Source organism: Rhincodon typus, chromosome 14 (assembly GCF_021869965.1).
Source record: "Rhincodon typus isolate 14 chromosome 14, sRhiTyp1.1, whole genome shotgun sequence".
Lineage (NCBI taxonomy): Eukaryota > Metazoa > Chordata > Chondrichthyes > Orectolobiformes > Rhincodontidae > Rhincodon > Rhincodon typus.
Genome location: NC_063345.1, coordinates 33,412,018 through 33,426,446, shown reverse-complemented (window position 1 = coordinate 33,426,446; position 14,429 = coordinate 33,412,018). Strand labels below are relative to the sequence as shown.

The following is a 14,429-nucleotide window of genomic DNA, read 5'->3' as shown; positions in this document are numbered from 1 at the left end:
GAACAATGCAGAGCAAAGGAACCTGCACTCCTAGCTAATTTTACTTGCCTTTGACAGCTGCTAAGATTATTGTTGTCCTCATAGCACCACACAATTCAGATTTCTTAATTTCACGCAGACCAGGCAAAGAATTTTGCCAACTACGTTACTGCAATGTCAGGAAGCTTAGTTAAAATAAGTAGGCAAAACATTTCAGACATTTTAACTTGAAGTGATATTTATTAAAATGATATGTACATTTGACAAATTGTCAAAAATATAAATTTTAATACATGGCATAATTTTTGTTTTAAAAAGTCCATACAAATGCTTCACATTGGATAGATTTTATAGAAATTCAATATATACAATTGGCAACAAAAACTCATAACAAGTTAAATACCTGAGATCAAAAATATTCAATATTAAATAGAATCTGTGCCATTATGTATCTCTCAAGGTCTTCCAATCCATGAATACTCAATCACACACATTCCCTCTGCATCACAATAATCCACTGGGCACAGGTAACATCTATTAACACACAAGAACTTGTGTTGCGCATATGCATTCTTCATGTCTCTCTTCTCTCAACATAAGAATACAATGCCTTGATATAAACAAAGATGGAACTAAATAAATTGAGGGTTGCTCTCCACATTTCTCCAACCATTGATCATGATGAATGGAAAATTATATAAAACACACTTCTGATTTCCAAAATACTCTCCTGATGGATTAGGCTATTTGCCTAAAGCACAACCCTGTATAATCAGCCCAATAATGTTGGTTAAACAGCATTCTCCCTGACATCCCCACACATAATGCCTTTTGGGTTTTTTCTTCACCTTACCAAGAACAATGGGTAACTTCAGAGGTCAGAGAAAGGAGTTTGGAATACAAGAAACCAGAAATTCGAAAAAAGTTCATTCTGCCATCCTATTTGAAGCTTCTGCAAACTTTTAATATTTTGTTATGGCCTATCTAGCCTAGTCATTCCATCTCTGATGAAAAGATCTGTATAAATATTAAACAAACACAGGGAATGCTAGAGAAACTCAGCAGGTTTGGCTGCATCTGTGGAGAGAGAAACAGTTAACGTTTCAAGTTTGGTATGATTTTGGTATGCTGCCAGACCCACCAAGTTTCTCCAGCATTCTGTTTGTTTCAGATTTCCAGCATCTGCAGTATTTATACATCGATTCCCAAAAGTGAATCAGTCAGAACTCCAGAATATTTAACCATTTATACATCATATCTTTGATTGCTGCATTTCTTGGTTTGACATATCAATGATTCTATCAGTTTGCAAGTCATTTTTACAATACTTAATATTTGATTAAAAGATGAAGGTACATACTTTGAGACTCAATCCAGATCCTATTATGAGGCTCACCAGTGAATTTTCTATGCTACACTTCTATTCATGAAGATAAATAGTTTTTGCAGTTGGTTGCTGTAATACATCTGGGTTGCAGATCATTTATACTCACATCACAGCTTATTGTTTTATTTGTTTCCTTTCCCATATCCTTCCTCTTCCAGCCTCCTAGCACATTCCATCTTTTAAAGTCGAGAGCAACACCTCCCTTCCAACCCAGATTAATTTATCTCTACCATACTCAAAAGATCAGCTTTGTTGATCTTGAGGTGTGTTGTCATTTTCTGGCTCATAAATTGTCTCAATCTTGTGATCCAGCTAAGAATTGCTAGAAAAGGCTCATCATTCAGTTTTCAGTCACAACGTAACTCAAGCACTTGTCATATCTCTTTTACCCTAGGACTTGAAGTCAACTATTATCAAGTGTTTAAAAAAAAAACACCTGCAAAGAACCTTTAGATAGTGATCAAAATCTTATAACTGGCACCAACTTTATTCTTGTGATTAAGTAAAAATTTCGTAATAAGTGGTTCGTGGAAGAAATGTAAAGATAAAATGTGAAATGTCGCAATTGAAAAGTGAAGATTTCTGAAGAAGTTTAATTTTACTTTCTGGTTTAACAATTGAAACATGAAACTGTTTCACCAATAGTTCAGTAAAGTTCAAGCAAGAGTCCACTCAAACTCTAGAATAAAACAATTTCTTCTAATCTCTAAAAAGTTGGCATTGTAATGATCCACTAAATTGGATTTACTGATTGAAGACATGACTGTTCAGCTTAAGAAGCATCATCTACTCGCTATGGTATGGTTCACAAATTTCTAATGCTCCTTCAATAAGGCTCCTCAAGGTCAAAAGAAAGAGCTACACAATGCAGAGGCATGAATCATGGATACCAAAGCTAAAATGATTTAAAAGGTTTACTATGACACAGAAAAAAAGTGACTGAATAGAATGTAACAATTAGCAGTCAATGTTAACTGTTGGCATTCCAGCCAAACTATCATTCCACTTTGCCATAAATTGGACATTTCTTCAGTTTCAATCAGGCTCATTGGTGTTGCCAAGGTGAAGCGAGTGTGTTGGACCTCAGAGAAAGGCAACTACTAACAACAGACCTATAGAGCAACAAAATCTATACATCAACATCGTGCTAATACAAATGCCAGTTTACCTCTAATACTGCACAGTGACCAGCAGCAATTAGTCTGAAATCAAAGCACCAGGTAATGACAATGCAATGCATGTATCTACCTTGACTAAAAATAGCATCAAATTGATGCAAAAGAAAATAGTGACAAATATTCTAACATACACCAGACAATATAAATTAAACACGTTGACTTATTTGTAGTTGAAAGGATTGTTTGTTCTAACCTGCATTTTAAAAATGTTTTATGGTTTTTATATCTATTAATCAAATTGTATTTTTAGTAAATGGAAATGGAGGATTATTACCAGAATAGCCTGGATTAAAAATAACCAGTAATGTTCATATGCTGTCATAACCACTGGGTTAGACATCCAACCAACTAGGATGTATCAAGCTCTTCCCTTGCATGGTGCTAAAAGTCCTCAAACAAAATTAATACAAAAGCTGCCATATTACAAGGATTATATCATGGAAAATAATAAATTGGAACGGAGGGTGTTAAACCTAGTAGTATGGGACGCTAGAAACTTCATCTCTTTATAGACCTAGAATGGAATGGCCTATCCAGACTAGTTAAAACAAAATAAAATTTGAATAATTAAAATAAATTCAAAGCAGAGAAATAAATATTGAGGGAAATCACACATAAGTTCCATCAATGCCCTTTTATGAAAGGCTTCCAGTGCATCATTTGACATCATTATTCTATCGCTGCAAAAGAATGGAGCACATCTAGAGTTACCAACTCTGGTCGGAATATTCCTGCAGGTTGCATCATGATCGCTATAGTTAAAACTTAGTCCTGTACTCCCTTGCAGCATCTTCCCACGGCCAAGTGGAAAGGGAACAAACTGGATTTATCTGGATTGTCAATGAGACAGTCTTCCTCCTACTTCCAGCTCCAATCTTTTATATAACTAAGACAAGAAGTAGTCTATGTAAATGCTAGGTATTTACACAGTACAGGTACACAGTGCACTGCATCTTGTTAACTGTCTTATTTGTGCAGCAATTCAATGTAGTACACTACAGAAATATACAAGATCAAGTGTGAGCATGAGGTTATAAAAATAGTCAGCAGCAAACCCAAATAAGTTCCCAAAAACACCATTCTACTTCAGCTCAGCAACCAATTCACACACCCTCCTGTCAACATCCCCAGCACTTCCCCATACACACTAAACACTTCTCTCAAAGTTAACAATCATACACCTCTCATTTCCTTATTCCATTGTTTAAGGGTCTCCACTCCAAATTCCAAGACATTTCCTTGCATTTATCTTTTCTGCTAACTGAATGTGTTGGTCGAGAATATCATTGTGAACAGATTTACAGTCATTGAACCAGCCCAAATCAGTAAACTTTCAACAACTTTGAGCACGAATTGAAATGAGACCGTCCTTTACCCCAGATGTAGGGGTGCAAGAATGCCACAGCAGTTAATGGATTAAAACCATACAAATAGGCAAAAGATTAAAACCAAGACACCGGACAGAGGAACAATGTCTTTTTTAATGCATCTCACCGACTCATTACTACGTTGATGCTAAAAATCTATCAATATAAATGATCAAATAACAATTACTTACTTTGAGTAATGTCAGGAATGATATCTTTGCACAAAGTATGGTTGTAGCCAGGATATTGGACACATGAAGCAAATAGTTGGATATTATAAAGGGATGACAGAAAAACTCGTATATTGTAAATAAACACTGAGCAGGCTGAAGATTTCTTGTGATGCATCTCATCTGGTTAGGGTAGATAGAAGATTGACCATTTAATGCCAGTTGTGAAGAGGGAATATTCATTAAATACATCTTTCTCTTGCTTGCAGTGTCAACTCATTTCAGATGTAGACCCCGTGGATTTTGTGCCAGAAAAGAATCCCGTATTCTAGCAACTTCTACTGCACAGAGGTACCCAGAGACCTTGTTGTACCATTCTGGAGTCCGACCCCTGACAGTAAAAAAAAAGGAAATGAATGTAACAAAAGTCAACGTGGAAAAACTATTCAGCCCATCAGTCACCTAACTCTCCCATTATAATATTCAGCTTGATTTCAAACATCTCTAATAGCTTTCACTGGTACTCCAAGCAAATTATTCTAAACATTTTGTATAAAGGACTACTTACTTGAAATGAAAGTGTCCCCATTGACATTCCTATACCATGAAAAGGTCCCTATCAGCCTCCCTCTTTGTAGAAAACAGTGTACTTTATACAATACACAGATCAAAATAGAAGCTTTCTTCAGCAGCTGACTGGAGCAGAATTTTCATGAGAACCGTTTGATGCCCCATATGCAGCACTGACATCCAAGGTGAAAAATTATCTTAACGGGAAACTGGTATTGCATTATTTATTTCAAGGTTAGACTTGAGGTTTTCAGTTGATCAAAATAGCTGTTATAGACAGAGCATTTTTCACTCTGTTTAGTACCCCACATGGGAATTCTTGAAACTTAACCAACTAATGCACTTGGATCTGTATAAAGGGTAGCCCCAGTGACTAAGAATGAGAGCCACCAGGACAGCTTTCTCTCGATTGATGCTCACATTCCTGCACAGTTTAATCTCAGAATGGAGGGAACAATGTGAAACACAAACCTCAGGTCCGTCCTGGAGATGTACGTGAGTCTAGACCGGCCTGAGCCGCAAGCCTCAACCAGGTACTGTGAGTTCAGGACTACTGCTCTCACACCACCTTCTAGGTGCACTGCATCATGCTCAACAGCAACTGCTACCAGAATGCATGCTTCCTTCAGTAAGTCAGTCCGCCATGCCCTACATCCGAGATAAAAAAAACATACATTGTGACAGTGGATTGGACACTGTGCTATTAACCCTAAAAATTCAACACAAAGTAAAGACACAAAAGTAAACTGTAGTCACTGACTGTAAAGACACCATACAAAGCAAGTTTGGTGCTTACTGAGAATGTGCCAACATGATGCAATGACTGGTAAAAATCACTGAATAAGAAAGAATGAGACACATTACACCTGAGTGAGTGTGGGCTCAGTCAGAGAAACATCAAAGATAGGAGCAGCAGGAGACCATTCAGCCCTCCGAGCCTGCTCCACCATTCATCACGATAACGGCTGATCATCCAACTCAATAGTCTAATCCTGCTTTCTCCCAATAACCTTTAAGCACATTCGCCAATGCCAGTTGGAGTAATAGTTAACAAAATACACACTCTATAATCTGTTATTAGAGTTAATCAAGTCCTAGACGATTGGAATGTTTCTGAATATACAAGTATACTCAGGTTAGTCGCTCGGCAATAAGTTTTTAGTGAATTAAACGAAATGGGAAGTATTCTGATTTGTAAAGCCTTTAATTCGTAACTTAATCTTGGTGGTACCAGTAGATATCCATGGGTGGTACCAGTAGTAAATGAGAGATACAAGGAGCAGGTTTTTCACATTTCTCCGCTTAACATACTGAATTATCTGAAAAGCCAGCCAGAGAGAAGTGCATATTCATAGCAAGAAGTCTGCATAATATTCCAATCAATAATTTCAGCGTAAGAACATTAGAGTAGATTTTTACTTTTAAATGTGTTATGTCCAGCAATCAAAATATACTTGCAAAGAAACAGAAAAATCTGTAGAATGGGCTTTTAAAATAAGTGTATCAAATGTGCCTTTGATTGTTGAGAAACACAGAAACTAGGAGCAAGAGTAGGCCATTCAACCCTTCATGCCTGCTCCTACATTCAATATGATCATTGTTGATCTTCTACCTCACTGCCATATTCCCACTTTCTCCCCTTACTTGTTGACGCCTTTAAAACCTAACAAAAACCTTTCTTAAATATATTCAGCGACTCGACCTCCACAGCTTTCCATGGTAAAGAATTCCACAAGTTAACTACCCTTTAAATGAAGGATCTTTTCCTCATCTCAGTCCTAGAGAATCTGCCCAGTATCCTGAGACTGCGTTCCCTGGTTCTACATTCCCCAACCAGGGAAGCAAGGAAAACTTCATCACCTCCCTACATCTTGTCTGTCCAGTTTCATTAGAATCTTGCACTTTTCAATCAGATCGCTTCTCATCCTCCTAAACGCTAGTGAATATTGGCCCATTCAAACCAATCTATCCTCAAAAGGACAGTCCTGCCAACCCCACTGTCAATCTCGTGAACCTCCACTGTACTCCCTCTACGGCACGTATATTTTGTTCTTGAGTAAGGAGACCAAAATTGCACACAATACCCCAGGCATGGTCTCACCAAGTCCCTGTATAACTGCAGTACACATCCTTACTTATGAACTCAAATCCTCTTGCAATGAAAGCCAATATATCATCTGCCTTTCTAGTTGCTTGCTGCACCTGCCCATCTACTTTTATTGACTAGTGTACAAGGACAGCCAGATCCCTTTTGTATGCCCACACTTGCCAAAATATCACCATTTCAATAATACTCTTCCTTTGTTTTTCACACTAAAAAAAGTGTAGATCTAGCCACAATGTAATGCATCTGTCATGTGTTTACCCACTCACTGAACTTGTCTAAATCATCTTGAAGCCTCCATGCATCCTCCTCATAACACTCAATCCACCCAGGTTTTGCATCATCAGCAAACTTGGAATTGTTACATTTGGTTCCCTCATCCAAATAAGTTATATTTATTGTGAATAGGTGAGGGCCCTCTACTGAGATACCCCATTAGTCACTGCCAGCCACATGGAAAAGACCCACTCATTCCCGCACACTGTTTGGCAACAATTTCTCAATCCATGAAAAATATAGTACCCCCAGCTTTATTTGGACAACTAATCTCGAGGGACCTTATCCAACATCTTCTGAAATTTTAAACACACCACATCCTCTGGTTCTCCATTATCTATTCTACTATGTACATCCTCAAAAATCTACAATAGGTTTGTTAAGATTGATTTCCCCTTCATAAACCCATGCTGGCCTTGTTCAATCCCATTGATGTTTTCTAAATGTTCTGTTATCTTCTATAATAGACTTCAGAATTTTCCCCACTACTGATGTTAGGCTAACTGGGCTGTAATTCTGTTTTTCTCTCACTCTGTTTTTAAACAGTGTGATTACATTTGCCATCTTCCAGTCCACAGGAACTGCTTCAGAGTCTATAGAATTTTGGAAGATTCCAAAATACCCATTATTTCTTGGGTCACTTCCTTTATTACTCTGGGATGTAGATCATCAGCCTCTGGAGATTTACAGTAATAAAAAATTATTTGCAATATACATTTGGGAAGAAGCGTAGCAAGAAAGAAGAAAAATGATGCTTGGGTTTTAAAAACAGGAAAGAGAAATATTACATTACAGATGTGCATTAACTCAGATAGACTAAGGGCCTTGATAGAAGTAATAGGATCGAGGAGGAGATGAAGGTAACTGGAATAGCTTGGCATCAAAAGATCAATACTGGAATCAGAAAAATATAAAGCAAATGGCACAATGAAAACTAAAATAGAAAAATATAACATGAAGCAAGGGAAGGTGGTCAGGAAATGGAATGACAATACTACCATGGAAGGAGGAATGGATCCAAACAAAGCACAACACAGAGGACCAGTTAACCAAAGGAGATACAGCAGGAAGTAAAACAGAAACATCAGAGGATCCAGAGTAATGACAGAAGCCAGGGATTGAAATGTTATGGAGTAAATCGAAGAATCAAGATGGCATTTTTTGAGAGATTGAAGTGGGCATAAAATGGGGTTCACAGCATTCAGAAAATAGGACAACGGAATGAGAGGAAGAGGAGGTTACTTAGCAAAGATACTCAAACTCTGATTCTCAGTAATTGCAAAAATGAGGCCGAAGGGTCAAAAACTGTGGGGAATCAAAACCTGGGCTGAGACTTGAAGCTGAGGTGAAAGAGAAAGAGAAAGAATGAGACAAAGACCCAACCCATTTTGGGGAACAGCTAACGACAAGAACCTGAGGCTGAAGACAACCTACAGAGAGTAAGGAACAGAATCAGATATTGAAGGACATTTGCAAACAATACTGTCAGAAACAGGGCTGAATTCCCCAGCATTAGTTTTAAATTAAAAAACTAAATTTAAAAAACTGTAGTGGTCAACAGCTGAATGCCAAGATCAACAAAAGTCAGAACTCAGGCAGAGGCTATTAATTTAGAGTTACTACACATGGCATTGAACACACAATTTCTACAGTCAGACATTTTTAAAATATGCTCCTGGTAGCAGAATTACAGAATCAAAGCATAGGAGGAGACCATTCAGACTAGTGTTATCCAATCATGCCTATTCAACTGCACTTTACCCAAAGCCCTGCAAATGTTTCCAATTCAAGATGCCTGACTGAAATTTACTGTTGAATCTGCTTCCACCACCCATCCAGATCACAACAGTGATCAGATGGAGGGGATCACTGGCTTAGCCAAAATGACACCAGAAGCTAGAATCTCAAGGTCCCTGGACCTTATGAGGCAGAGAATTAGAAAAATTCCCCATCTCTGTCCTAAAACGGTAACAGGCTTATTCTTAAAATATAAAAACAGTATCTCCTAGTTCTAGAGTCACCCACATCTTTTCCACATTCACCTTCTTTGAATGTTCAGGACCTTACAGACTTCAATCAAGTACCTCCTCGTTCCTCTAAACTCTAGCGGAAGTGAGCCCTTCAGTCTAATCCTTCCGCATAAGACAAGCAATTCATGAAGTCAGTCTAGTAAACCTCCTCCAAACCACCTCCAAAACATTTAGATTCTTCCTAAAAAATGGGGATCAAAACTGCACACCATATTCAAGATGTAGGTTTCACCAACATTGTGTAGAACTGAAATAAAACTCCACTTTAAAGTTAAATTTCTCTTATTAAGAGATGACATTCCACTAATAACCTTCTGTATCTGCATATCAACCTTTTGTGATATGTACTGGCATGTCTAGACCTCTCTGCACCTTGGATTTCTGTAGTTGTTCTCCATTTAATTATTACCTTTTTTAAATTTTCCTGTTTAAAAAAGTTAACATTTTCCCCACATTCTACTCCATCTGCCAGACTTCTGTCCATTCACACAATCTATTCATATCCATCTGCATCTTCATGTACTTATTACAACATACTTTCCTACTTATCTTTGCAACATCTGCAAATCTATCAAGCGCCTCATCTAAGTAACTGATACAAAATTATAAAAAGCCAAGGCCCTGCACAGCCCCCCTGCATGACTTCACTTGTTACATCCTACCAATCAGAAAAATGCCCATTTATGCAATCTTTGTTTGCTGCCACCCAGCCAATCTTTGATCCATTCTAATATGTTACCCCTACACCACAAGTTCCTATTTTGCATAATGACCTTTTATGCAAATGCCTTCAGGAAATCCAAGCTCAGTGCCTCAATATATTGTTCTTCATTTGAAACAATACTAATAAACTGGTTAAACACAATTTCCCTTTCACAAGACCATGCTAGTTCTTTCCAATGTGCTTTTCATAATTGGTTTTAACAATTACCCTATGATAGGCTTCCAACTGGCTTATAGTACCTTGTTTTCTGCTTCCCTCCATTCTTTAATAGAGGAGTTACATTTGCTACTTTCCTGTTCCACAGAGCCTTTGCAAAATCTAATGAAATTTAGAAAATCAGCACCAACAATCTTACAAATCTAGGATGAAGTCCATCAAGACCCAGGGTCTTGTCAGCCTGCAGCTCCATCAATGTACTCAGGATTGTTTCCCTAGTGATTGTAATTGTGACTGTTGACATAAGACTGAGAGGTCTATCACTACAGGATTCATGCTGAATGACTGATTTCATAACCTCTCATTATCATAGTGGGTTGCCTGCCAGCTCACAGCTTGATGGACAGCTCCAAGAGCTTATAAGCTCTTTGAAGTGGAACTATGAATGCAAATGCTTGTTTCTAGAAGATATTCGGTGAAATTGAAATAAGTTGAAATAAGTTAAATGTGGCAGATGTGGAAGTTTTTGTGAAATAATCAATTAATCCATAAACATCTGAGAACTTCATATAATATCAGCATGATTCTGAGGTCTGCCCCAAATGGATACTAGTTCCTGTTGACATGGAGGGTGTGAGGTCAAAGGGTGGTGACATTAGTTGGCACTAAGTCAACATACAGACTATAAAAGGACATGGTGGTGCTTAAAGGAGTCTAGCTTGGCAAGGGGAGCCATAAACGACAGAGGGTGGGCAAGAAGGGGCAAACATTAACATAGAAGGTATAAAGGGGCCATGGTGGGATAGAAGCCATGAGATGGTATGGGCAGAGCTTGATGATTGTTCTTTTGTATGAGAACACGAGGACCGGAAGATATTTCTGGGTTTTTTGTTTTTTTTACACAGATATAACAAAACTAAGTCAATTTTCCTTGATACAGGAGTGCCTTAACTGCACTGGGGAAGCATACTACTTGAAAAGATGGCATGCGGTAGTAACTGCTGGACATGAATATGTGCAGTAGCATAAAAGAACAGATGGTTTCAAACATCAGAAATAAAATTCCTAATTCTGTTGAGTTAGCAAAAACTAACGAAGGCCTACAACCCATTTTAATGTTCCCCGTTTTACATTTTTATGGACTTCCAGAAGGCATTTGACAAAGTCCCACATAAGAAACTGTTAACTAAGGTAAAAGCCCATGAAATTGAGGGCAAATTACTAACGTGCCTGGGAAATTGGTTGATGGCAGATGACAGAATGTAGGGATATTGCGTAAGTACTCAAATTGGCAGGATGTGACCAGTGGGTGTCCCACAAAGGATCTGTGTGATTTCCATATGGAATACTTTCCAGATCATATAAAGTTAAACATACTGGATCATGTCCAAAGAGGCTTTGGGTTTAGGTGCACTGATTTTTAAAATGTTATGAACAGGTGCAGAAAATAATCAAGAATGTTAATGGAATTCTGGCCCTTATGTCTAGAGGACTGGAGTACAAAGATGCAGAAATTATACAGCAATTATACAAAACTCTGTTTTGACCTCATCTGGAGTAGTGAGCAGATCAGGGCACCACAACTTAGGAAGGATATACTGGCCTTGGAAGGAGTGCAATGTAGGTTTACTAGAATGGTATCTGGACTTCAGGAGACAAGTTATGAGGAGTGATTATACAAATTAGACTAATTTGCTAGAACATAAAAGGTTAAGGGGTGATCTGATCAAAGTCTTGAAGCTATTAAACAGGAAAAGACAGGATAGATAAAGATAAATTATTTCCATTGGTTAAGGTTTCAAGATCTATGGGATATAATCTGTGAATCAGGGCCAGACTGCTCAGAACCCCTATAGTTTGGAAGCAAGCCATTCAGCCCATCAAGTCCATACTGACCCTCCTAAATGCATCTCACCTAGACCAACTCCATACCCTATCCCTGTAATCCAGCATTGGCCATGGCTAATCCACATAGCCTGCACATCCCTGGGCACTATGAGCAATTTAGCATGGTACTCCACCCAACCTGTACATCTTTCGATGACGGGAAGAATGTGAAAACTCCACACAGACAGTTGTCCAAGGGTGGAATTGAACCTAGATCCCTGGCGCTGTGAGGCAACAGGGCTAACCACTGGCCTACCATGCTGCTCAAGAGAGATGTTAGGAAGCACTTCTACACACAAAGGGTGATAGGTGTTTGGAACGTTCTTTTACAAATGGCAGTGGATGCTGGATCAGTTGTTAATTTTGAATCGGAGATAGATAAGTTGTTGTTAAGCTTGGGCCACGGATCAGCCATGATCACTTTAAGCGGCGTAACAGGCTCAAGGGGCTGAATGGTCTACTCCTGCTCTCACATTATGTTCCTAACAATACTGGACCTCTCTAATATTGGCATTTCAAAATGATACTGACTCAAGATTACAATAACATTGTACAGACTTGCTGTATATTCCGATGAGTTGGCAAAGCTAATGGATATTGTGACTGAAGGGTTTAAAATGCCTAAAGAACCTAAGAACCACCACAAGGTAGTGAAAAACAAGCAGAACTGCTGATAATTTGAATCTTAAGCAAAACCTGAAGCAGTTTAAACTTGCATATATTTAATGAGGAAATGCTTCCTAAAGTAAAAGGCACACACAAGGTAACTTTATTCAAGATCATTAACAAAAAAATGTGTTTTTGATTGATTATTTGAACACCAAGTCTGCTGTTCATATAAATTTTTTTGGCAGCCCCTGCATCTTTAGGAACACATCATAAATATGCTCATGAAGAATTTCTCAAGTCACTTGATCCAGAAGAATCATAAATGTGCTCAATGAGAAAATACTGAGCAGAGGAAATCATTCACATAGCATGCTTGGCCTTGGGCCCAAATCTAATTATTCTCATTCAAAAAAAATCTGTACCCAAAGACGTACAAATTACTCTCTGGCCATTGAACCCATTGCGAACTATTCATAACCACAAAATGATTTATGAACATAAAACATGTTTCAACAATTTACTCTAACTAATTCCTATCATATTATCCCACACATATGCTGAGAAATAAACATCAAGCAGCTTAACTGCTTTAACTATTATGACAATGTAACAATTAAATTTTATTTGATTATTTTATATATAATACTCAGGAGGAGATTGCAGCAATTACAAGGTTGCTCAACATTCCAATTAAGAGTATTTGTGAATTACAACGCTACACTTTAGTCATGGACACATTTTCATGAAGGACTATTGCTCACCCAGTAGCTAGTCTCACCTCAGAACAACAAAGTCTCGCCTGGGATGTGGTGCCATGCTGTCCACAACATAATGGCAGATCTCCATATTTTTATCCAATTGTTCCACAACATTTACGACCAGGACATCATCATCCCAAAGGTGGCGTTCTCTTAGCAGACGGTTTAATACAGAATTAGGAGTTGCTTCTATCTCGGTTGTCACTTTCCATAAACGAAGGGGATGTCCATCACCAACCTACCAACGCAGGGTAAAACAGAAAAAAAAAGGTGTTAGTATGTTACAATGTGAGAATGTCATCCCCTTGCTCTGTTAGACAGGGAGCCAAAAATAACAGCATCCAAAAGGTTTTTTTTTCTAAAAATCAGGGCATTCCAGGAAATATCCTTGTGAAAACTATCAACCAAAATTTGTTATAACAAGGTGTAGAGCTGGATAAACAGAGCAAGGCCAAGCAGCATCAGAGGAGCAGGAAGGCTGACGTTTCGGGCCTAGACCCTTCTTCAGAAAAAAACACATTTGTATGATCATTCCTATTTCAAAACTACTCCCTAGCCCAGTTCCAACATTTAGGGAACCTTCCCTCTCTACCAATATTTAGATCACTTCTCCACGATATTACTTCATGCAATATGGAAAACTCTGCTCTATCACACAACCACATCTAATTAAAGAAACCACAGGATTGCGCTATATTGGAGGAAAAGGTGCATAAAGTTGCCAAAGAAAATGGTAAGTTTGGGGATTTTGACGATTTTAGAATTCTGCGAAGGAAGATCTATAAAAAGGATTAAAGGATAAATAAAATGCTACAGTAAATTTGCCTGAATGAAAACAAACTGAAAAAGCTTCCACAGGGATGTGAAACAGCTTAGGAAAAACAAATGTGAGTCCATTACAAGCAGAGTCAAGAGAATTTATAATGGGAAATAAGAAAATGGAGAAACAAAACAAATACTTGGTATCTGTCTTCACAAAGGAAGATACAAAAAACTCCCAGAAATAGTGGAGAATCTGACAACTAGTGTAAATTACAAACTGCAAGTTATTCATATTGGTTAAAACAATTAATAAGACGTGATTATCTACATCAATGGTGAAAGAGGTGCATATAGACATAGTAGATGCATTAGAGATCATCTTTCAAAATTCTAGAGACTCTGGAATGATCTCTGCAGATTGGAAGGTCATAATTGCTATTTGTTACTATCCATGCTACTATTTAAGTAGAAG

The 14,429-nt window shown here is 38.0% G+C and overlaps 1 protein-coding gene across 2 annotated transcripts in view; it reads right to left on the bottom strand.

Moving 5' to 3' along the window:
* Positions 1-276: 276 nt before the first annotated feature.
* stard8 (StAR-related lipid transfer (START) domain containing 8) overlaps positions 277-14,429 on the bottom strand; it is a 242,959-nt gene continuing 228,806 nt past the window's right edge. For both annotated transcript variants that reach the window (XM_048605224.1, XM_048605225.1), the window contains 3 exons: positions 13,216-13,433; positions 5,123-5,299; positions 277-4,472 (listed from right to left, as the gene is read on the bottom strand). In XM_048605224.1, the coding sequence (XP_048461181.1) occupies positions 4,358-4,472; positions 5,123-5,299; positions 13,216-13,433 (510 nt within the window). In that variant the 3' untranslated portion in view covers positions 277-4,357. The remainder of the gene's footprint in view (positions 4,473-5,122; positions 5,300-13,215; positions 13,434-14,429) is intronic.